This window comes from Limulus polyphemus, unplaced genomic scaffold (assembly GCF_000517525.1).
Source record: "Limulus polyphemus unplaced genomic scaffold, Limulus_polyphemus-2.1.2 Scaffold2814, whole genome shotgun sequence".
Classification (NCBI taxonomy): Eukaryota; Metazoa; Arthropoda; class Merostomata; order Xiphosura; family Limulidae; genus Limulus; species Limulus polyphemus.
Window position 1 is genome coordinate 30,934 of NW_013668424.1, and position 25,158 is coordinate 56,091.

Consider the following 25,158-nt stretch of genomic DNA (forward strand, 5'->3'; position numbering starts at 1 on the left):
AATTCAAACACAATTTTCAAATTTGGCTGAACGTCTACAAAACATCAAAGCTAACCATCATGGATACTCTGGTTACACTTCATCTTCACCTCTAAATGAAATGATTTGTGCCACAGCAGTGATTGTTTGTGAAGCTGTTGTAAGTGACATTAAAAAAGCAAAGTACTATTTAATCTGTCTATATACAACACTACGCTGCAGGAATATTACAGGTTTTTTTTGTTTGTTATTGTTGTTAGATATGTTAGGGAAAATAGATAAGTAATTGAATTTTCACTAGATACAGAAATGTGCTTTGATACAAAGGTAGCAGAAATATTGAGTCAGTTACAGAATCTTTGTGAAAAGCATGGTCTTTTGTTTGACAGGGTATGGCCAAGAATGTAATGGCTGCTCTACTGTGTCTGGCCATTACACCAGACTACTGACACATGTGAAAGATTTTGCCTCAAAATCATATTTTATGTGCTAATTTATATACCACTTAAATTTTAGTGTTTGTGGATACATTAAAGAGTAGAATTTTAAGACATTACTTTGGAGCAATATAGGAAATGTTTTTATTTATTGAAGACAACACAAAGTAATGTAGTCTCTTTAAAGGTATTCAACTGCAACCTAAAAGAACTTGCACATGCAAACATTGAGCATAAAACATTGGCAAACTAAGCAGAAAATTGTGCTATATTTCTCAGCACAATTACTGTTGTATAGTCTACATTACAATCCATTGTGCATAATAGTAATGTTGAATTCTGCCTGTGCCAAGTCAGTATGGGTGAACTTTTAAAATTGCCATGTGGCTTCCAAATATCTGCAAAATGAGGACAAGAACATTGCAATAGCAACATTTCAAGTTCAACTATTGGTTTCAGAACTAGAAAGAATGTATAAAAGGGAAAATTGACCAGCATTTTGCAACAACAATATATTGATATGACTTTCTCAAAACCTTGCACAAAGGTTTTGTATATATTGGATTCATGTTTTAAACTTTAGGTCAAGTTAACTCGCAAAGTTTTTTACCAAGTCATGTTCTTTTATGTAGTATTAGAACTGATGCTGAGTCCTCCAAAAATTTAATTTTATAAAACATGTCACCATTCTTGATGTTCACTAATTGTTTAGTGTCTCCAGATGCAGAAAAATATCCCTATAATGCAAGATTTGGCTACTTTCTTTGTAGATGACACCAGCTGTAAACTTCTGATTTCTGAATGTAAGCTGTTTGCTCAATCATTTCCAGTTGTTCAGCCTAGAAAACTAAAAGAAATTAATCAGATTTACTTGCATACAGTAAATGAGGAGCTAACAGAAATGTATCCAAACTGGAACTCTCTCTTTATCACTTGATACTGAAAGCTAGCTGCTTTTATGAACACGAGAAATACTTTAAAATACTTCAGAATATATAATTATCATCAGTGTATTTAGAGATTTTATTGTGCAAAACACTATCCAGATCATTGACATGAATATTTAATGACTGTGGTCCTGAAACACTCCTCTGAGGAGCCCCTCTAGTCAAATTTTACATCATAAAAATCCCATTTATCAGCACGCTATTTTTTACTACAAGCCAATTTTCTTATCACTTCATAAGAATCCAACAATTACTTGTTGGGTACACTGGAATGGGTGGCAAGTGCCTGTTGTAGAAAAAAAAACAAGTGTAGAGGATGACGTTTCGAAAGTCTTCCATCTAAACAATCAATCAAAAGAACAATTATTTATTTACCAGTTTCATATATAACAAAAAAACTTTAAGTCAAAATAAAATGCAAATTCATAAATCCCTTTTGTAGTACTTTTCCAAAAGCTTTCTCTAAGTTAAGATACAATGTAAATTTATGAATATCTTGTGTAGCATTTTACAAAAACTTTCTTTAATCCAAGATACAGAATAAATTTTCAACTCTGTTTTGTAGCGCTTTACCAGAAACGTTTCCAAAATAGGCTTAAATTATCCTTTAACAATAATACTTTATAAACAAACTTCTTTGTCCTAAGCCTCTTCAAAACTGTAGCTTAACCCACAATAGACACATGTACACATGAAAGTATAACTATACATGGGAGCTCTTCATATTTGACCCAGGGTTTCTAAGAGCACCTTTATCATGCTGAGTGTGTGATGTTTTGAGATGATTTCCAGGGCAGGTTAATTATTCCAGAATAAAATAGTGCCCGTACATATCTGTGTTTTTTTGTGTGTGTGTGTGTCTGATAGTGTTTTGTGTTTAATTTTTTTATTTTAATTAAGTACAGTGAAATGCAAGTATAAGCTTTTTTATGGCATGTAATAAATAAAGATACAAAAAGTTAAGTACTGTTTTTTATTCAAATATTTAATCTATAAAAATGCATTTTTTTATTTTGAAACAGTTAAATGGGGGGGGGCAACAATATGCTATTCTGTGATAATTAATAACTCAGTTATCCAGCCCAATTTAAGATTTTATATTGAGTATATAAAGTTATATTGTAATTCAGCAGTGTATTACATAATTCTTTAAAAATTCTCAAGGTCAGTCAAATCCAAAATTTCTGGATATGAACATAAGCTGCAGTTGTAAATGTTATACAGATTTAGTCATCTTATGTTAAAATCATGTATATGTATTTGTATATATATTCATAATTATTTTTAGACAAGTCAGACTGCAGATTTTGAAAACCAAAAATAGCTTGCGTAAACTAACTGGAGGGTTCAGTTAGGCCTAACAAAGTGAAAACTGCTTTGCACATTATATAATTGGCTTAAGAGCAACACATTTTCCTGAATATTTTTTAAAATCGTTATAATTCTAGATCAAATACTCTTATTAAGAGTTTAGTGTAAAGTTTAAATGATGCATGTAAGTATTTTCACAATAAAAATATCTCTTGAATCCTACATTGATTCAACACCAGTCAAATAATTAATGAAAACTTAAAAATAAATGCTGTTCTGAACTGTGAGTCTTCCAGACAGCTGCCATCTATGGTTATGATGAGTCTTTATGACACATTTAAGTTTACTGTAAAAAATTGTATTGATTTGAAATAGGAAACCTTATCATACACATTGTATTTACTGCTTAGAAACTACTGTAAGATATTTTTATTGAGAAATTGTTTGTCTCGTGGTAGATTAATAATAGGCTTGAGACTATAATACTAAATACTTATAATGCACAGATAGCCTACTGAGCAACACTGTGCTTTAATGGCAAAGAGGAATATTCTTCTTTTTACTTTTTAATCATTCTAATATGTTTTTCCACATCAGGGTGCTTTTCTTTTGACATTAAATATAGGCTTGTTTTTTGAGTTTTTTTTTTTTAACAATGCCATTTAATAGTGGAAAATCATATGTATACTATCATAAATACCTGCATATAGAAATTTATGAAACCATTCTAGACCCATATATAGATACTTTTCTGACCTAAGATTTTTTCTCGTTTATTATGACCTTAAACAATCCTCCCATCACTATATTTCACCATTGCTAATGTGCCACCAAAAGGTTTCACACATGACCCATTCCATAGTTTTGGACATTACATCAGGACACACTTTTATGACACATTTATTATTTAAATCTATAAGTAAGCATATTTTGGAAAGGTGATGGGTACCACAAGTTGCTCTGACAAATGTCCCGTTTTTTCTAATTATTTAATACATAAGTTTACAACACTGTTTGGATGTTATAAGAAATGGACGTGCACTTCATACTTTGTTGATTTACATGCTAAATTCTGTGAATTGGTAATTACCATAAAAAGATATGTTGGAAAAGTCAAATGTGCCTAAGTATATTGAACCACAACTGCAATTGAAATGTTTCCAATTACTTGCTGATAATTTGAAAAAAAGGCATTGTTATATAAGTTATATTCCACTGGAAGTGAGAACATAGTATAGTCAGTAATTTGAAATCTTATTAAAAAATATTTTTTGTACTTCACAGATGTCAAATTACTAATTCTACAAAATTAGGAAGTCTGATTCCTCTCAAAAAATAACGTAGCTCAGTAGTATAAACAAAACAGAGGGATGACTTTACCAAAAATTAAAAGAATGAAATGATGAAGAAAATTACCTACACTCATATATAATATATATATCTCAAAATCAACATTATTATAACTAATTTCTGAAATTACTGAACAAATAATGCACCAAAAATAGTATTTATGACCTGAAGCAGGACGAAAAAAAATTTAAGACATCTTCAGTTGGCATGAGTTAAGTTGTTCTGCTGGACATCATGTGATACGTGAATAATGGAATAGGACCTTGGTTCTATTTTGCTAGTTATCCTAACTTCTATACTGTTAGTAGTGCCATGCTATCATTTATCCAGGTTATTTCTTCCTTTTTTGACCAGGGAAATTTTTTACTTGCAGTTATCTTTACCAATTTAACTGAGTTCTGGTTCATATGTTTCCTAAACCTGTGTCAACTACCAGTTACTATCATGCTACTGCTAAGTAATGACCAACAGTACACTTGAATGGATCATGTATGATACTTTCTTGATCAATAGTGACAATATCCCCCACAAGGATCTCAGGATCAGTTATCTATCTCTGATGCCAATGTTCACTTTAAATTTCATCTTGTTACTAACAAGTGTAATATTTGACATGTTTCAAAATTGTTAATCAGTTACTTGAGATTTGTGAAAATTCTTGATTGAGTTAATTTTTGTTCAAGTTTACCTGTTTAATGTTTGTTTCACATAACCAGCATGGTTTCTTTAATTTCACTTAGAGAAGAAAAAAAACATTTGGTGATCACCTGTCATGATGATATCTCAAGTGATGGTAACTTCCACTTCATCCTGTGATAGTGATGATATTCATAACATGTGGCTGCTGGAGGCTTGTTGTCTGTGAAGGATATGACAGCCATTGTTCAACATGTTGAAGGTTCCATCATGTAAACTGGGCTTCCTCCTCCCTTCCATTTAGTCGATTATCAATCTCTTGTCTCATTTGGTTTCATGTCATTCCTCAGTTCTGTATGGAGGGTTTCCTTTCTCTTCAGTGATTCTTTTTGCCAAGTCTGTGGATGACCAGGGTTGACATTTTGGGTGCCTTTTTATACATTCTAATCCCAGTATCTTTCAGACATTTTCTTTATTTCATCAATTGGGATCAAGTCTTCCGGTTCTAGCTGGATCTCCATCTCTTCACAGATGCTTCTCTGTAGGGCTGGGGCATTCATTCCACATCAACATAATCACCATCTGTCAGGCTTGTTCCCATCTCCTCCCTCTTCTCATGGATAGGTTGTTCATGATCTACTCTGACTGTTACATGGTCATTTTTATATCAATTGTAAGGGGGTACCAATTCCAGGACTCTTTGCTTCTACTCATTGGATGCGATGTTTTGGGCTTATTTCAGCCAGGTTTATCTCATTACTTATGATGTGCTTGAGGTTCTGAACTTAGTGGTTGGTTGCCTCTCTTAGCCACACAAAATTCTACCCATGGAGTAGTCTCTCCACTCTCAGGTTTATCATTGGGTTTGCTCTCAATTGGCCATGCTTTTCATCAATTCCATTGCTACTCCTCTCAATACTAAACATCCACTCTTCTGGTCCTCAGTTCCTCATCCTTTGGCCCTGGCAGTCAATGCTCTCAGCCAGGACTGGTCTCAACTTTTTCTGTATGCTTACCCTCCTCTTCGTCTTCTCATTCCTGTTCTTGCTTTATTATGAGTCACTTCTTTATTAGTTCTGTTGGTGGCACCTCTTTGACCAGCACAACCTCGGTTTCATCAATTGGTATCCAGGCCCTATCTTCTCCTGCCTTGTTCCTACTTTCTCTTGCTCCATCCACACATCCAGTAGTGTTGTCCCTTCATCTTCACATGTGGGATTTATCTAGTCTATTGCCTGCAAGGCTGGCCTCTTTGACCATGTAGCGTTTTTTAAAATCCTATTTCAGGTGCTTAGAGGGAGCTCCTGCTCAAGGATGGTGTGTCACACTCCTATTAGTGGAGGATTATCATTGCATGATGGTGACATTATGCACTATCACATTTCACGTTAAGCACTTTTTTAGGTGATAGGTAGCTCAAGGCTAGTGGTATGCAAATCTCATAGGCAGATGGACAAAGGAATTAAGGCATTCTATGTAAGGAGGTGAGTATCTGTTGGAAATACACTTTCAAATGTGGTTGGTGCATTAAAAACAAGTGATTTGGCATTGGCTGAACACATGACAAGCTCTTATTCTCCCTGATTGGGAAAATATGAAATTACTTAAACTGGTGAATTTAAAAAATGAATTGAATATGAAAGAGGCAGTAGAAATAGTTAAAAACAAAATGATGAGTTTGAATAGAGACTTAGACTTATGTGCTATGTAAGTGAATTTCTGCAATTCTATTTTATAAATGGTGCCACTGTACAATGTGCTAATTGTACTTGTACTTTATTACATAAACAAACCTCATATGCCCTGAAGATGGTGGATTATGTTGTCCACTGAAACGTGTAGTATGTTTTTGCTTTTAACCTTTTATAAATATATTTATTGCGGACATAAAACATTGGTATTGTGATTTTTATTTTTCTAACAGCCTCATAGGATCAAGTGGTGCATTATAATTTGATTTTTGACTTTAACAATGGAGAAATGACTAAAATTAAAACTTTTCAGGAACTTAAATTTGTGCGTGTATGTTTGTGTGAACATCCTATTCTTATATGTTATATAAATTTGTATTACCTTCCAAAAGATTGATTTTTCTTTGAGAAGTATATGTGTATATTTGGGTACAGTTCCTTTTTTTTTTTGGCAGATGCTGATTTTGATTCCTACTGGGAAGATGAATCAAAAAGCAAAAACAGAAATAGAATTCGTGTAGGACGTCAGTATCAGGCTATAATTCCTCCTCTACTGAAACCAGGTTGGATTGTGCTGTTTTTAATAATGATAAACCTGTACTGTGTTCAACCTACATTTATATTGAAAATTGTGATAGAAACTGGTATTTTAAAATTATTCTCAAAAAGAAATGTATATTTATTATGATAATTATCATAAAAATATAAGTATAAATACTGTGAAATTAAAATTTATCTAGTAGTATAAGGATAAAAATGAGACGTGTCCATTTATTTTCCCAATGAATTTACCTCTTCTTCCTTTTTTCTTTAAAGTTCTATTTAAATGCAATCATTTCTAAATACCGACTCAATAAACCCTTTCAAGTTATTCACTTAATATAAGACTTTAGTTTCACACACATTACTGTTTCAGATGTGAACTTACACTTAAGTGAAATATTCATTATTTTTTTATATTTAAGTTTTTGAAATTTCCTCTGTTATTTTGAGGATTTAAATTGGATTTCCCTCATACCAAGCCTTTCAAAACTTAATTTTTTTTGTGACAAAAAAAACCTACAGTTTTATACGTACCTAATCTGTTCATAACAGACTTTCCCATTTCTACAATATGTTCAAGCTTATCGGTGGACCTTATTATCCCTCTTAAAATAAGTTAATTGAAGATTTAAGTTCATGAATTTTACTGAGTCTGTGCACACATAAAATTAATTGGTGAAGAAACATTGTCTATAACTCTTGAATTTACAAAATGTATTTTCATAAAATGTGACAAGCTTTTAGTCAACAGCACAAGTCTGTTATACACGAAAATTTGGAATTTACGTTTTTGTACTAAAGATATGTCTATGGAATGCCAAAGTCAGTGTGACTCAAAACTCTGACAAGTCAAATTACAAGGTGATGTTCATGTGAAGAATAAAAATACTTTTGTACATTGTACAGTTTGCAAATTGTATTTGCATAACCTGTACAATCTCCTAAATGCACATTTAAGTTTTTTAGTTTTCCTTGAATATCTTGTTTGATATTTACTCTAATACGGAATGTTTCAAAACCAACAATGTAAAGTAACATGAAATGTTGATAATTCTGACATCAAATTAGATTAAAGGTGTTGCTCTGAGGTTAGTGGAAAGCTGGATGAACTATAATAATTTTGGGGCATGCTCTCCTAGTGTCCGAGATATTTTTTTGTATTCTAAAAGTATATTTGAAAGCTACACGAGTTATTTTTTAGACAATCAACATAGAGAGAGAAAATAGAATTAGCTAAGGTAAGTGTTAATTTTCTTGATTTTTATGTGTACTTTTTATTTATTATTATATTTTTTTTTAACAAAAGTAAGTAAAATTAAAAAATTGTAAAGTTATTTGGTTAAATAAGAAAAATGAGTTGGAAAAAAATGAAAGAAAACTTTTTCTTTAAGAACATACAAGGGCTCCTATCACATGATGTAACTCAGTAGTTTGTATACTCTAAGTCTCACCAGGTGATTTATTGCTATTTTATTATCGTTAGACATGGTGCTAAGAGCAACAGAATGATTAAATTGAATGAAAGCAGATGTGAAAATGTTAGAACCCTGAGGTAGTTTAGGATTAATAATTATTATTTTCTATTAGAATTTGTAGTCATCCTATGTAAAAAAAAGGTATTTTTAATTTTGTTTCATATTTTTAAATTTTTGTTAAAGTTAATATTAGGGTAGAGAAAATAAGAGGCAAGATAAAATTGTACCAAAAACAAATTTGATATTCATTAAAGAGGTTCTGTAGGTTATGCAATTGAAATAAGAAAACTATGATGAAAAAAAAAGATAATTATTTTTAATATGAAAATCACCATTCACTCAGACTGACTCGTTAAAGTTTTGTAAGGTTACAGAAAAATCTTGAGTAAAAATACTTTATCAAAAAATCTAAATTTGTTGTGTACAACAGATTTGTAATGTTACTAAAAGCATGACCAATTTCATGAAGACATAATTAGTACATTCAAAGTTATAATATCTATACTTTTGTGGTTACAAGGTCAGACAAAATGATTGAGCCCATATACAGAGTTAAATGCAAGTAATATATCCGTCTTGGAAATGGTAAATCCTCAATCTGTATTAATTTTTATAATCTGAGTAATAAATATCACATGTCACAATATGCTGAATTTTGCTTACTAGAACTGGGGTATGATTTGTTGTAGGTTTCTTTTGTATGGTCCTGGTACCCTGTGTTGATCCATATATTTTTTATACCAGTTCCATTATGTACAAGGGATATCCCTATCTTGGAAAAATTCTAAATGCTAGACATGAACACATCTTTATGATCTGACTGTACAAATATTTTGCACCAGAAATTGCTGTTACTGTACATACCCTTCCCAGTAGTGGCATCACATGGAATGCCATACATTATGAAAATCATCTGGTTCTGATACAGTCCATTTCACCTCAACTTTATGTAAGCTGTGGTTGTCATGTGACCTGTTTTAATATGAAATACTCAACCCTCTATAGTACTTCTTTCCTAAGCATTGAAATATTATTACATACTGCACATATTTAGTGTTTTTGTTTTTTTTAAGATGGGATTATGGGGGCAAGGGGAAGCAGTTGCCATGTATTTTTCCTGTGGTATTTAGTATACACATGACATTCACAATAATTAGGACAGACTTTTCTGTACCCTGTAATTTTGATCCCATATCCTGACCATGCATTTGTATGTAAGATTGCTTAACCCATTCTGTGATTTGCCCAAGATAACTTGGACACCTTCCATGTTTCAAAAAATATTTGCCCAAGTTAATTCAGGCAAACCATTTCTCACAGTATTTTAAATTATTTGCAAAACATTTTTCTCATGTTATCATGTATTATAATCAATGACTACTAGATGGCATTGGAAATGGTTGTGCTGATCTCTGTTGGATTTATTATGAATTATATATCATAAATACTGGAGTAAAGCATTCCTATTCTTTACATTGAAATAATACGTCTTGTATAAATCTAGTTATGTAACATTTATTTATCAAGTATATTTGTGTAGAAATATAACATATCATAAAAGAACTTTTGTTTCATTAATATATAAATATAGGCTATCAATAAAGCAAGTTAAAAACCTGACTTTTTTAAATTTAATTTAAAAAAAGCCTCACATCGAAGGGGTTAAAGGAACATCATTCTGCAACACTTGTATAAAATAAACAACAACAGAATTTCTATATATTTCAAACAAAATTGGTTCAGTTAACTTCAGAAGTGTTTATTTTATTTTGTTAGTTGACTTTAAAATGATGAACATGCTTAAAGAGAAAATTTATAGGATTTTATTTTTGTGAAGGAGAGTCTGATGGTAGACGACTGGAAGACCTGGAGACACTGAAGTGGAAACCTAATAATCTGAATGATCAAGAGCTGGATGAATACTTTTCTGTAGCAAGGTTAGTAAATTTGAAGCACCATCCACAGGTAGAAAACTGCTCAGCAATATTATAAATAAATTAAGTTTCTTTTTGCTGAAAGGCTCTGTGTTTGAGTTAGTAAACCATGTGATTAGGTAAAATTTGAAGCTTGTTTCTATACTATTGTTGAATTTTCAAAACCCTAAACTAGTTCTGAAAATTTATGAAGTATTATTAGTGTTAGCTGATTAAAAAAAAATAATAATAATAATAAAGTAGCAGGAGGGGGCAAAGTTTATTTTTACTGAGTGGTTTTGCATGTAGTAAAACAAACTCTTTATTATTTTTGTAAAAGTTAAAGCTTGTTTCTCAATTCCAGTTTGATTTTCAAAATCCTTAAGTGCAAATAATAAAAGTGTCCTTTGATAAAATTTGAGTTGTGGATTAAATGAAAAATGATGGAATGTTAGATAACAGTCCAATGCAAATTTTTTTATTATTATTGAATGGCTTTGTATTTGATAAAGGAAATGTTGCACCATTTGTTAAAATTTTGAAGCTTAAAAGCACAGTGGATAGCATTCCAATGTGAAGTTTTTTGTTAGCAAGGGATAGTTTTGCATTCGGTAAACTATGTACTGCACCATTCAGTAAAATTTAAAATTTGTTTCTTGATTCTCATTGTATTTGTTAAAACCTAAAGACCCAAGTTTTACTGAATAAATTTTTTTATTGGTTGAATTTGTACCAAATGGCCAATTTAATTGGAAGAGGATTGCTTCACCCTTCTACCATGACACCACTGATCAAGTCTGGTAATCATTACTCATCACTGTAGCAACAGGCATGTTTCATTGACTTGTTGCAATAATGTTGACAATATAACAAATTAAAAGTTTTAGGTTGGTTACTTAAGCAAAATAAAAAAAAACAATGTATTAAATTAAATTCCAAAAATAAGACCTAGCTCTTAATACTTAGTCAAGCCTTTATAACCTTTGTCCTCAATGTCTGTAATTAAAAATATTAATATTCTTCTTAATTTTATATAAATTTTGAGTTATCTTGAGAATACACGTTAACTTGGATTAATTTGCTTAGTTGTGCAATTATATACCAAGTTGTTGATGATAAAGCTTATTTTAGTATAAAATTGCACAATCTAAGTAAATCCATTACCCTTCCACTTTTTTGAGCCAAAGTACATAATCCATTCTTCCAGTCAAAGGTACCTGTACTGTGCATGTCATTAACTGTTTAAACCGGAGTAGATGCTGACAGCGTCTGGCTAAAAATCTCAATTTACCCATCAAATGGTGACAGCATCTGATAACGTTTACGTCTCTGACTGAAAACTAATCCAATCATGTTATTTTCCACAAAATTGAAATTTTTAAGGTATGGTGATAATTATTAGGAAATGATGAAAATTATGGGTTTAAAGAGTTAGGTGTCACTTTTAGTTGGTTTCGGCTTCACACACTTTTCCTATCAACCTCCTCACTCAGTTAAACTTTCATTTGCAATATGAAGTTGGGATAAATGAAATGAGTGCTAAACTTTAACTTAGTTTGAGTACTTATCCATTTAAACTTGATCTTTGAGTGTCTGTACAAGTTCTACAAAATTTCGATGAAATTGGTTTGGCCAGTTTCCCATAGCAGCTTGTGATACATCTAGATGGAAAACTCTGTTATATTTTATATACAGACACACGCACGCGTGTGCATATATAGATCTGGGTGACTAATATGTTCTTTATATCCTAAAAAGTATGAAAATTGTTGAATGCCTTACCAGTGTAAATTATGAATCTGTCCATGCTACAGACTACACACAGAAAATGAAATTACTTTGTCTTAGAACCTCTTGTGATGAGCTCAGAAGTATCATTAATTGAAAAAAACAGTACTAATTGTACCACCCATAACATACAAGTTTTTACTGTGAATCAGTTTCTACTAAATTACCATCTTAGTAGCTAAAATAATTTGTATGTCATCATTGATGATACCCATTATAAAATTGAATTGTAATACTTATTAACTTGATTTTTCTAGAGCTGTGAGTTTCTTTGGTAGAGCTATTGATAAATGTCAGGATTTGCATAAGGAGTCGGACAAGTGCATACAGACAGCTTTAAGAGGTTTGGTAAGTCTGTCTTTCATATTCTTTAACACTGAATGACTATTAATTATAAATTACATAATGTGTGTTTTTTTTACAAATCAATACGGTTTTACATTCACTTAACAATCTTTGAAGTTTTTTATTTATTGTCATTGTTTCCTATTGTTGCTCATTAAGTAAAAGAAAGAAAAGAAAATATTAATTTGAAACTCCAGAATTTACGGTTCTAGTTTGATATATGCTTTGTAAAAGTCTTTTATTGTATACTTGAAGACCAGCAAGGGAAAATATAGTTTTTATTTGTGTAGTGTGCATGAATGTTCTTAGTTTGAAGCCATCTTAAGTTTCAGTTTTCACTGGAAACATTTCACATAAATTTGAAAGTATTTTTCTACAAAGAATACTGGGCCTCCCATGGGCTGGTGGTTAGGGCACTTGGAAATTTGATGAGAGTGCTAGCTAAACCTAGATTTGGTGTAGTAATTTATGTTCAGATGTACCTCACAGTAGCATGTTATTCTTCTGTAGAAACATCTTCATGTATTCAAAGTTTAACATTAATAGTTTTCAAACTAAATATGGATTAAAATACATTGTTTAAGGTTTATTAAAAGCACTAACTTTATCTGATCTCAGGGAAGTGAAGAAAGAGAAGTTTTTCCCTCTACAGTTTGTATTAAAACTTAATACATTCTATAAGACCATTTACTGTACTTAAACTATGAAATACTGAAATTAAACTTAACAAGAACAGCACAATATAATGTCTCTAAAGTTGGGGAAAAAATCTACTGTTGCAGAAGAACAAGCCTATATTGTTTAGAATATTTTATACTATATAATAAAACACTTAATTTTAGGTCCATCCTTTAATTGTCTAAAAATCAGTCTTTTTTTGGTTTAGTTTGTTCTGAATTTTGTGCAAAGCTACACAAGGGCTATCTGCACTAGCCATCCCTAATGTAGCAGTGGTAAACTAGAGTGAAACAGCTAGGCAACACCATCTACTGCCAACTCTTGGGCTACTCTTTTACCAACATTAGAGGAATTCATCATCACATTATAATAATGCCCCCATGGGCATGTTTGGTGTGTTGGACTTTGATTGTGGGTTTTTTAATAGCCCCAAAATTCTTTCCACATGCTTCTAGAGCTCTTGCAAACAGCAGAGCTTCATCATATGTCCAATCACCAGAACTGTTGGAACCAGAGGGTTGAGAGTCAGAAGATGGCTGGGAAAGTTGACAGTTTGTATCATGATGACAAGGATGATGAGAGGTCACATATTCTGTCTATAAATTTCAAACAGAGAAAAGCCTTTACATAGTAAACAAAGTTTTAGATATATAAACTCAAGAATATTATAACACTTTCTCCACAACAGACTATCAGTCCAGGGTTATTACAGTTCACTCATCCTAAATGGAACACCATTTGACATACAGGTATATTTCACAGTAGCTTGTCTTCAATACAGAATACATTTTATAGTAGTACTTTTTCAAGATAAACCAATTTAGCTGGACATTTTTTACTAAAGGTGTAACAATATTAAACTCTTTTAAATTAATTCTTATTACTTATACACCCAAAGTTATTTTTTTGTGTGCACATTTAATCTTGAGGTGCATCTTGCATTATCTCAAGTAATATGTATTGTACATATTACTTAAAATACTTTAGTAGGTAAACAAAACATGCTTTCCAACCAATTTTAAAACAATATAGGCCATACATATTGAAATCAGTATTACTGTTTAATGTGTGCATGTTTAATCATATTATAAACCAATTAAAAAGTTGCATTTCAAGCATAACTCTTCACACTTCAAGTGAATAAATGAAATTTGTACATTTGATAAAACTTACAATGTTATGTTCAGGCCCCTAGAATTGATAATTTTAACAAATGTTTCAACCTTACACTAGGCTTTACAACCCTTTTATCTCTTCTTGCAACCATATGCAAAGAAAAATTTAAGGATTCTGAAATAATTGAAACCTATTTTTTACAAAAGTAACTCAACTTACAAATTCCGCTTTTCATGTCTCTTGATACAAAACAGACATAACCTATATCAATATGTTAAATTATTGGCAGTAGAAAATAATTGCTCTGATTAGATTATATTATTCAACTAGAATAAGGTTAACTAGTCTTTCCATTGTTTTTATGTGCTTGAACAGACTTTCTGGCTATTGTGTTTTCTGCCTGGATATGACACAGATTACAATAATCAAAAATTCTGATCAACTACTGGCTATTTTAATCTTGTAAAAAGTTCTAAATATTCTGATTTATACAGCTTTAGGCTGTTAGTAGTGTATGAAAGTTGTGTGTATTTATATTAATCAGTTTGTTTCCATGCATTCTCCAAGTACACTTTCTTTAAACGTTAATGTTCTTTGCTAAATGTTGGGATTTTTGTTGTTGTTGCATGTGTCATTTATAAATACAATTTATATAATGTTTCACAAGGACTTGAGCACATTACCTAAAGCCAAGCCTGGACCACTAGTTGAGGAGATCATTTGTTGCATAACATTACTGTTTTAAGTACTTTATTGTAAAATTCTAAAAATATTTCCATTTCAAGCTATGTAAAAAAATTAGTAATGTTTATACCATCTATATTAAGCAAGCCTTACATTCAGTGACAAGTAACTAGTTGATTTGCTTGTTCATTTAATTTTTAACTGGGACTTTGTTGTCAGATGAAACAAGTATATAACTGGTAAATTCTTATTCTTGGATAACATTTTCCACCTTTACAGTTTTTGAGACAAATGATAAGTATTAATTATTCATAAAAACTGTGTTTAAGTAAAACCATAGATCAAAACCCCACTGTACCTTTGTTCCTTTTTCAATCTATGTACTAGTGCAGTGGTTCTCAAACATTTTCTGTCTTAGTGGACCATAATGGGATCTACACACTATGGTGCCACTTCACTTCCACAGACTATCTGTATACCACCAGTTGAGAATTGGAATATTAGTGTATTCCATCCGAAGTTCTTTCATGTTAATTGATGTATCTAAACATATGATTTTGTTGCACAGTTTGTATGTATTTAGAATTCTACACTCACTTCCATGAACAAAAATTTGTAAATCTTGATTTTTTTCCAAATTTTTTTAATCTAACATATTATTCGCAATAAAAAAACTGTAATACAGAGTAATGAATGAGAAAAAGGTAATTTCGGTAATATCTGATTTTTAAAAGAATGTGAATTGTACTATATTGCAATGGAATCGTAAAGATTATGCAAACTTTGGACATTGATCACTTGACTTTGTTTTCAAGAAACAGTAAACTCTGAGAATTCTAAAATTTATTTAAGGTTTGTATTACTTGTTTTTTGCAAGTAAAAATCATTTAATAATCATGAATAAAAAGACTAAAGATATTAAGAATATTTCTCAGAAAAAGAAATTATTTTCAAAGCTACTAATGTAATATAGATTGGTTGACTAGCATAAGTGTTGTTTTTCTCATATTAAGAAATCACACTGGATCAGACATTAGATGAAACAAAAAATAAGAATCATGACAACCAAAAGGCTTTTAAAAGCAGGCATGAACTGGCTAACTGGGACATTGGGAAAAATCCCAGTCGGTCCCCTTGGAAAAGTACATAAAAACAAAAATTAAAAAATAATGCTCTGTTAGCACCATAGAGAAATAATTATTTGTCTTTTCTCATTACATTAACATTTAAATTAACATGTGTTAATTCTACCAGTAATGATGTGCACCAGAAAGGATTTTAGTTGACAATATTTTTTGGAAGATATTATCTCGTATCTTATGTATGACTTCTCTGTATTTTCAGAATAACTGATCATGTTAACTATATATGATAGTGTTTTATTATTAAGTTACATATGCTTCTTAAGTACATAATTTTGTTATTTTATAACAAATATGTGGGCTCCCTCTAGCTTTTTTGTAGAATTTTAGAGTCCAATCCATCCCTGTTTGATAGATAGACCTTCCCTTCTTCAGGGGTGGATTTGGAATGATAACATGAGTGGTATGTAATGAAGTATACACATTAAATATATCTAGATAGAAAAGGGTTAATTTATATATTTAATCAGTGATGATAGTTATTTTAATACTTCATGTTTGTTGGTTCTTAAAATGATATTGTTTTCTTAGTTACCATGGAAACCTGTGAAAAGTATTATAGAATATTATTACCAAGGGAAAGAAGAACGTCCGGGTATTTCTCATTGTCTTAGTGATGTGAGTGAAGCATCTACCAGCATGTTTTCACCAGCAAAGTTAAAAGTCAGTATGATTTTAAAGCCATTGTTGAAGGTTTTATATATTTCTAAACTGGACATTGTTCCCAAGAATATTAACAATAATTTTGGAGCAGTGTTAATGTATAAAATAAGTAGATAATTCTAGAATATTATGTAATTTTTTTAAAAGTATAATTGCTTGAACTTAGAATCTTTGTTGTTGATGTACTGATTGTTTATTGTTGTAAGATTGAAAGATGGATAGTTTTTGGTTTACCATGTGACAGGTGAGATAATTATTGTTAACTTTCGAAGACTAATTTTGCATCTTGAGGAAGGTTTGATGTTAATATTTATAATTTCTTTTGAGCAATATTACTTTTAAATTTCAGGAGTTGTTAGGAAGAATAACTAATCTCCTAGTTACACAAAGTTTGAATCTAAGAGAGAGAGAGATATGTAGTGTATTGAAATTTTCCCTGTGAAATAAATATGATATGACTAGTTAGATAAAAATTCAGTATTAATTTATTGAACACCTCCTTAAATCAACCTCATACAATTTGTTATAACATATCTTTATATGTATTAGAACCTTAAGTGATGATCATGGGTTATTCAGAACAAATTCATTTTCAGATTTAAGAGGCACATATTAAATGTGCGTGCACAAACACCATTTTACATTCTAAAGGTGCTGTTGGTGATAACTGAATGACAAGACTTGTATCCAGCATAACAGCTGAACGATTTGTTGTATAAGATAAGAAAGTGTCAGGCATTTGTACCATTTACCTTTGTCCTAATAAGTACTTATGTCATTTAATTCTTGAGTCTAAAGGTAGCTGTACTTGTGTGTATGTTAAGTATGTAATATGTAATCTTTAAATTGGATTAATTGATATATTTGTTTAAAAAAGTACATTAGAAAGAAAGAAAACTTGCTTGCATGTAAAAAGCATTAATTAATCATTGTAATACAAAAGCACAATTCTGATCTATTTTGTTTCTGTGAACAGAAAGAAAGTGCAGACATGGAGGATGCAGGGGATCCTCATACCTCCCTTGATAGTGGTAGTAGTGAAGAACCAGATAACTCGACACAAGAAGAACATGTTGAGGAACCGCTGGAGAGTAAACAAGATGGTGAAACAGAATCACATCCTGATCCATCCACTATCCCTTCAGCTTTTGAAGTTCTGGAAGTTAAACCCAGGAAGACTGAGTTAGTTCCTGCTACCCCAGATCTTGAGTCCTCTATTCTTGGAACTCTTCAGTTCTATTTTCGTAAGTTATTTTTTCCATACTTTAAATATATTAGTTTTATTGGGTGTTTTTAATAAAGACTGACATTTATGTCAAAGATCATGATGGGTATCATTTAAAATTAGTTCATGAGTTGTCTGCCACTGTTTTAAAAGAGAGATTATATATTTTTTAATTAGCTTACGTACATTTTAGTGTATTATAATATTAACATATTCTTCTTTACTTATCTAAATTTTCTTATTTAGATGGAAAACTGGTCCTAAAACTTAATGCCCAACAGTCAAAGGCTAATGGAAAACAGTGCCAGTGGGTCCAGTCTGTAGACACCCCCAAAGTCCCATTTCCATGGAAAGCACGGCAGTATAAGAAGAAATATGTTGATCAAAGTTCTGTATCTGAGCTTTCTGAAGATGGAGGAACAACCGCTAATGCTAACTTTCAAGAGATAGGAGGAGGTTTTATTAAAAAAGCCAAATTGAAGAATGATTTTGCTGTTGTTTGGCCAGAAGAAAGCCTGGTAGCACCTGTACATTCACCACAATCACCATCTCTCACTGAGTGTAGACATTTTGGTAGAACAACACCCCATGATGGAAACCTCTCTCCCCTGTCTGGTGTATGTTCAGACCCAAGTGACAGTGATGTATCCCCTCTTCATAGTCCCGTTGACAAGTGCAGTACAAAGAAATTGCCCAGACCTAATGAATTATGTACTAAACTGAAGGAAGAACTTTGTGTTAAACCAGAATCTACATCTCCCAGTGCTCATTTCGTTCATGAAGTTGAGGGAAGAAAGACTCCCTTGTACATTCCCTGCCATCAGCAAGACCCACAAAAAGTTGGCTCCCTTAATAAAACAAAGAGATTCTTTTCTCATGTAAATTGTGATGCTTCAACTAGTAAGTCCGAAAAATCTGGGAGTTCAGTGCCTATCTCATATTCTTCTGTATTGAAAACTGTATTGGAAGCAACTGATAAATCTGAGTACAAGCAATCATCGTCAAGTTCATACAAGCTAAACAGTATAAACAAAGGTTAGTTACTGGTGTTCTGATTAAGGCAAAACTTGCCATCCATATATTTATCAGTATATATATCTATATTCCTTATACTGTGGAATTACTTTGTTTTGGATTTATTGTATATGTTGATCAAGTTTGACATATTAATGTATCATATTTTGCTTGATATAAATTTATGCATACTAGTGCTATTTAATGCAAGTAAACTGAAGTTTTATAAATCAACTAATCTGTATTTTACGACATAGTTAGTCGTACTTGTGGTAATTGTAATTTTATACTAAATGCATTGTTCAGTTTTATATTTATACACCAAGTTTGTAGTGAATTCAGACCTGTGGTGTACTGTTTTTTATTTGTTTCATTAAATTCTTACTGAGTTATCAAGAATTAACCCTCATCAGCACACCTGGGGTCCATATGGACTGCAACAACATTTTGGTTGTGTATCTTTTTACATAATCATTACAAATTTATATCAATTCATGTAATTGTCAAGCAGAAACCCTGGATCAATGTGACACTATAATTTTCAAAACAGGCAGACAGAGTATGTAGCTATAATATAATATTTACCTGGGGTCCACAAGGACCCCATACTATCATTGACCCTCACCACACATGCAATTCACCCCATAACATACAAAACAAATTTCTAAACATTTATGTCCCTATATAGGCTGTTATAGAGGATAATCCATCAAAGTAGTACAGTATCATCTGGTATGTTTACTTATAATTGTGGTAAGCATGTATGTGCATCTCATTCCTCAACAAGTGTTCTCTGTGATGACTGCTTATAATGTCCTATTTTATAGAAACCTTCTTTGATAATTGTTGTAAACATCCTGCTTATTGGATTTTCAATTTATGGCCTACTATAAGGATGCATGGTCTGGTCAGACCCGAGGTGACCCAAAACATACACTTTCAGCTTTCTTTGAGTTAAATTTTGCAGTATTGTGGTAATCTCATCATATATTGGTGGATAATGACTTGAATATAGGAGTATAATAAAACTTCAGCATTTTTTGATACTATGTCTGTATAAGCAATGGTTTAATAACACTAATTTATATACCAAGGAACAATGTAATTTTGTAATTTCTTGATTTGTCAACATACTTCCTCTATAATACATATATTTTTATGTTGTTCACATTGCATGCTAACCCTAGTGAAAGTTGTAATGCTATTGATTTTCGGAATTTAAATCCAAAGCTTGCTATAATGATAATTTTGTGTTGGAGTCCGGTTGGATCCCAGGTGTTCCACAACATAACTTTTCAAAGACGTGCTGATGAGGGTCATTTTGGTTGGCAAATATTGACCCAACCTCAGTGAATTTCACATTTGCATACTTTGTCAGCAGCATTTGAATATAGTTTTTAAGAGTTACAATTAGAAGTTATAAATATAGTTATGTATTAAAGTTTTGTTTATCATTATTGTATTATCTGCATAATTATCAGATTCAGTGAAAGAATTAAAACAGAAGAGAAAATTTTATGTTTAATATTAAAAATCTACTTTTCCATCATGACTATCACTTCTATAAAGAGTTAACTTGGCAAGTTCAGTAGCTTGTATTATAATACTTGTCTTACACAAATATTCATGTAAGTTGCCTTGATATAAAAACATTAATGTTACTTTAATTTCAGTTTTAAGACAAGGAATAAATAGAATGATTTTTATTGGGAACAAGTTGGTGGTAGGTTTTAAAAAGTAAAATACTTCATATAATTGCTTAAACTGGACAACAGAATGATTCCGTCTCAGAAAGTGTATGTGACAAACTATTGTGTTTGTGGCAGAGGATGTTTTCATCTTTTGTTTTTAATCAGATTGCTCTTTTGTTTAAGGGGGGTGTATTGAATATTAAGTCTTAAGAATTTGTACTTTTCTGAAATATAAAACTCTAAGTAGTTTCATTCAAAATTTACTACAAGTTTTTAATTGTTTCTTGTTTTATTGTCACTTCCTTGTAACAACAAAACACAGGTACTTCATCTGAAATTTAGAGTATTGGTTTTTCAAGGTTTTCAATATTTTCATTCCAGGAGAAGTGCCATTAGATCTGTCCTTAAAATCAACTCACTCACCTCCAAACAAGTCACATGCCATAGAAAGTAATTGGCAAACCAGTGAAAAGCTAAACAGTAACAGTAATGAGCAGAATGATTTAACTTTGTTGTGGACAAATGAATCTGCTCCAAGTTTGTGTGAGTTCAGCACATTTGAGTCTTCCAGTCAGATCAAGCTCTCTCCATCTTCATCTCCTCCTGATCTACGTTCGTCTTTATTTTCCCTCAAGTCCCCATCCTCATCCCCTGTGTGTAGTGTCAGTAAACAACACTTGTTGAACACTTGTCTTGCTACCAAGACATTAGCATCACCCCTTGTAGCCAGTAGTGTCACAAACACATTAACCCCAGCAAGAACTAAATGGACTAGTTTCAGTACAAAGCCAGCAGTTGCTTCTCTAGCAAGCTCCCAAGAACAACAAGAAGGCCTGACTTACCTGTCTATGCCAATCTATAATGTTGCATATTCTTATCCAACAAACTGTATTGAGAATGTGAATGGGGGGTCACCCTCATCAGGTAATGTTTTTTTTTTTGTTGTTGTTTTTTTAAGTATACTTAAAAATTTAAGAAGTATACAATTTTGTTGTGTAATTCATAAAGAAGTATAATTTTCTGTACTATAAATTATTTATGTTTGTTTACTTCTAATAGTTTGTTAGTAATCTCTTGTTTGGTTTGATATATAGCTTACTTGTTTTGTTTGTTTGTTTTTGTATTGAAAATTGTATTTAGGCAGAGATTTAAAAATTTCAGCCTGTAATTGAAAAGTCACCCCACAGAAAAGAAATTGAATCAACTGAGTTGACTAGAAATTATGTTGAAAGTTGAGTGCTTTTTATATTAAAAACATTATAGTTCTTTAAAACAGCATTAATAGTTTCCACATATTTGTACAAAAAATGTAACCTAATGAAATAGTTTACTATTAGTAAATTTTGTACTAAATCACATACTGGCCTCTGTAGATACCATCTAATTTGTGATTGTACAGAAGGTTGTATATAATTTAATGTAGTGGCTGTGTTTGCGACAGGCATAATAGCATACTAAGTATGTGTTTGGCAGTGAGAGCTTGATTTTATAGTACAGTATAATTATTTAGCAACACCTTATCATTCTGAACTCACCAAGTGATATGTAACAGATTAAGAAGAATATTTATGTAACACTGAAATTTATTGAGTGATCAAACTAAGATAAAATTGATGTGTGATTAACACAGTAAATTGTTAGTTTCACTACTTTTTGTTACTCTCGGTTGACAGAAAAGTTCTTGACATTAGCCTTCTTGGCATGTACTAAATTAAAGACAGAAAATTATATTACAAGCACAGACTATCTGCATAAACAGTACACTCACATTTGTTTGTCTGGAACTTTTCTCACACATTTCTCAAACTAATGTTACAAGTATCATTGTTAGAAAGTTCCTTTCCAAGGAGTCTAGATTTCATATTGGCTTTTCTATTCAGAATCACCTTACACGTTTTTTGCTTAGTCAGATTTCTTAATGCAATGAGTATGGTACACAATGGAATATTTTCATTGTCATCACATGATGACTGGCTTTGATTTCAACTTTAGTTTTGTCTATTTGCATAGTACTTCACACAAACAACACTTAGCCTGCATGTAATTTCTTTAAAAAATTAACATTACTCTAAATACAATTTCTATGGGCTTTCTCGACTTAGGTCTAAAATATGCGTGGGTATATACTTATCACTTTGTGAACGCGCATTCAGACATTTCTGCATATTCAGCTAAGTTTACCTTCATTACAACTTTACCTTTACTTTGCAATAATTTAGCTTCGGTTCATTACATAGTCTACTATAAACACTTTTTAGCTACTTTTTTCTTTATTGTGGATTTTATTCTTCGTTTCAACTCGTAAAAACCATGTGTCACACTGAATGCTCATAACTGTTTTGTACTCTGTTCACTATTGTGAATACTATTACTTTTGTTTTACTAAATAAAGTTACATCTATGTGAGTGTGTTTGTCTGACAATGTAAAACTTTTTCAAATAGACCAGGATTTATCAATGTAATACAATGCCTGCAAGAAAGAGTAAATTAAATGATGTATGTGAAAATGATATAACAGGAAAAATTCAAGCAAAGGGCATGAAAACTACCACAACTATTTTGCAGGTTGCAGCTAGTATTCATGAGCTGATTCAGTAACATGCTTATTCTGTGTGGTTTCATATTAGGAACAATTGATATAGTTGTGCTGACTATGATCCTGGTGCTCAATAGTTTTTAGTTTCAGAATTTGTAAACAAAGTTGCTAAACCTTGAGGGATAAGTTCTCTAATTCCAGTTAGTGTGTGTGGGTATGTTTGATACTCTGAGGATCCACATGTTAGAGAATCTTATTCTATTTGCTACTAATAGAGTATATGAGGCTCCTGGAATATTTCAGTATTTTTCAACATCTGTGTATACGTATCCCAAACATAACAGACACATCCTATATCAGACTTGGTGATCATTAACATTTGTCTACTAATATCTGCTATAGTTTTGTTTTACTTAATGCATTTTTGCTCTTTTAATTTTATTTTATTTTTTCTCTTCACAACAATATAGCTAGCTTCCCACAAAAAGTAATTTTCATTGCAGTAAACAACATAGATAAAGCGTAGAATATCCTTTTATGTTTAATTCTGATAAATTGGCTTTTTTTCATGAGTTACATTATGGTAACAATTATTAAACCTAGTTTCACTCACATATCAGAAGCATTAGGTTTAACAAATACACTACCAAATAAAAATTTTTCTTAGTTATAGTTCAAACTTAATATTAATGGTCTTGTGACTTAATTGGAGAAAAAATTTAATAAACTGCCTCACATATGTGTATGTATTAAATAGTTGTTGCTCATGCAGTAATGGTTTGTAATTTATGAACTAGTAAAACATTTTGCTGAAACCCACAATAAAAAAAGTGTTTCTTAGGTTAATTAACTTGTGTTTTCATACTGACTTTTTTAGGGGTTGACAATTTCAGTCAAGAGAATTGTATGAGACCAAAAAGTATGGATATTGAGGACAAGAACTCTCCTTCTTGTTCACAAGAAAAAGAAGAAATACCAACATGGATTACAAATAGACCAGTAAACTTAACATCATATTTTCCCTTTTATCCTCCACACATTTACTCATATTATCCATATGCCTACAATCTAGCACAAATGTCTTGGAATGGTACTGCAACCCCGGCAGAAGAATCAGGTAAAGTAGATTATTGTTTGAATTCTTTTTTTTTTCTACATTTTTTATTAATTCAAATCAAGAAGATGACAATGATCTAACCCTCTCACTATAGGTTTGGTCGATTCAGCCAAGTTTGTAACCCCCAAAGTGACAGTTTCCATACTATAAATTTTAATGTTTTGTGTGTATCTCCACAAAATTTGTCAAGCTTTAGTAAACATTACAAGTATTTTGGATGCAAAAAAATCAGATTTTTGAATAAGTATTTTTACTAATACTTTTTGTCTTAAAAATCTCAAATTCCATTTGCATAATCTCTAAGCCCCTTAAATAAATATCAGACTTTTTTTTTTCAGTAAAACTTTCTATTTTGTCTGTTATTTTCCCTACCCTAACTCTGTATGCAATGTAATTTTAACCAACCTCATGACCACCATAGAAAAATATGAAATAATTCTAAATTACACTTTTTTTCTTTCTATAATGACTGCATATTGTAACAGGAAACTACAAATGTTTACCCTAAATAGCTTAAAGCTTGTAACAATAAACTTGTGTTTATGCTTAAATTTTATTGTTTTATTAGCCTTTGATCCATTTCTAACTAAAACCTGCTACACAAGTTGTAAGTTACTCAGTAAACACATAGCTTGAGTTACCATATTGAATTATGTAATGCAAAAACTACTTGCCAGCATACCTCCTTAAAAATTTTTGTTATTATTCATTGTGTTACCTAATCTAACCTAATAAGTTCCTGATTTTTACATTTTTGTTACTTTTATAATAATAAATAAAGAATATACATGAAAAACAAGAAATATGTTATTTACCCATGTCATTTTGTTTTATACTGTTGACTGTTGGTGAAACTCAAGCATTATTTTTTATACT

General features: G+C 31.3%; 1 protein-coding gene across 1 annotated transcript in view; it reads left to right on the top strand.

Moving 5' to 3' along the window:
* Positions 1 to 1,158: 1,158 nt before the first annotated feature.
* The window catches only part of LOC106467965, a 26,872-nt gene continuing 2,872 nt past the window's right edge, over positions 1,159 to 25,158 (top strand). The window contains exons 1-9 of the mRNA XM_013928355.1: positions 1,159 to 1,219; positions 6,807 to 6,914; positions 10,207 to 10,306; positions 12,328 to 12,418; positions 16,567 to 16,698; positions 17,675 to 17,942; positions 18,170 to 18,958; positions 21,010 to 21,552; positions 24,043 to 24,282. Of these exons, the coding sequence (XP_013783809.1) occupies positions 1,159 to 1,219; positions 6,807 to 6,914; positions 10,207 to 10,306; positions 12,328 to 12,418; positions 16,567 to 16,698; positions 17,675 to 17,942; positions 18,170 to 18,958; positions 21,010 to 21,552; positions 24,043 to 24,282 (2,332 nt within the window). The remainder of the gene's footprint in view (positions 1,220 to 6,806; positions 6,915 to 10,206; positions 10,307 to 12,327; positions 12,419 to 16,566; positions 16,699 to 17,674; positions 17,943 to 18,169; positions 18,959 to 21,009; positions 21,553 to 24,042; positions 24,283 to 25,158) is intronic.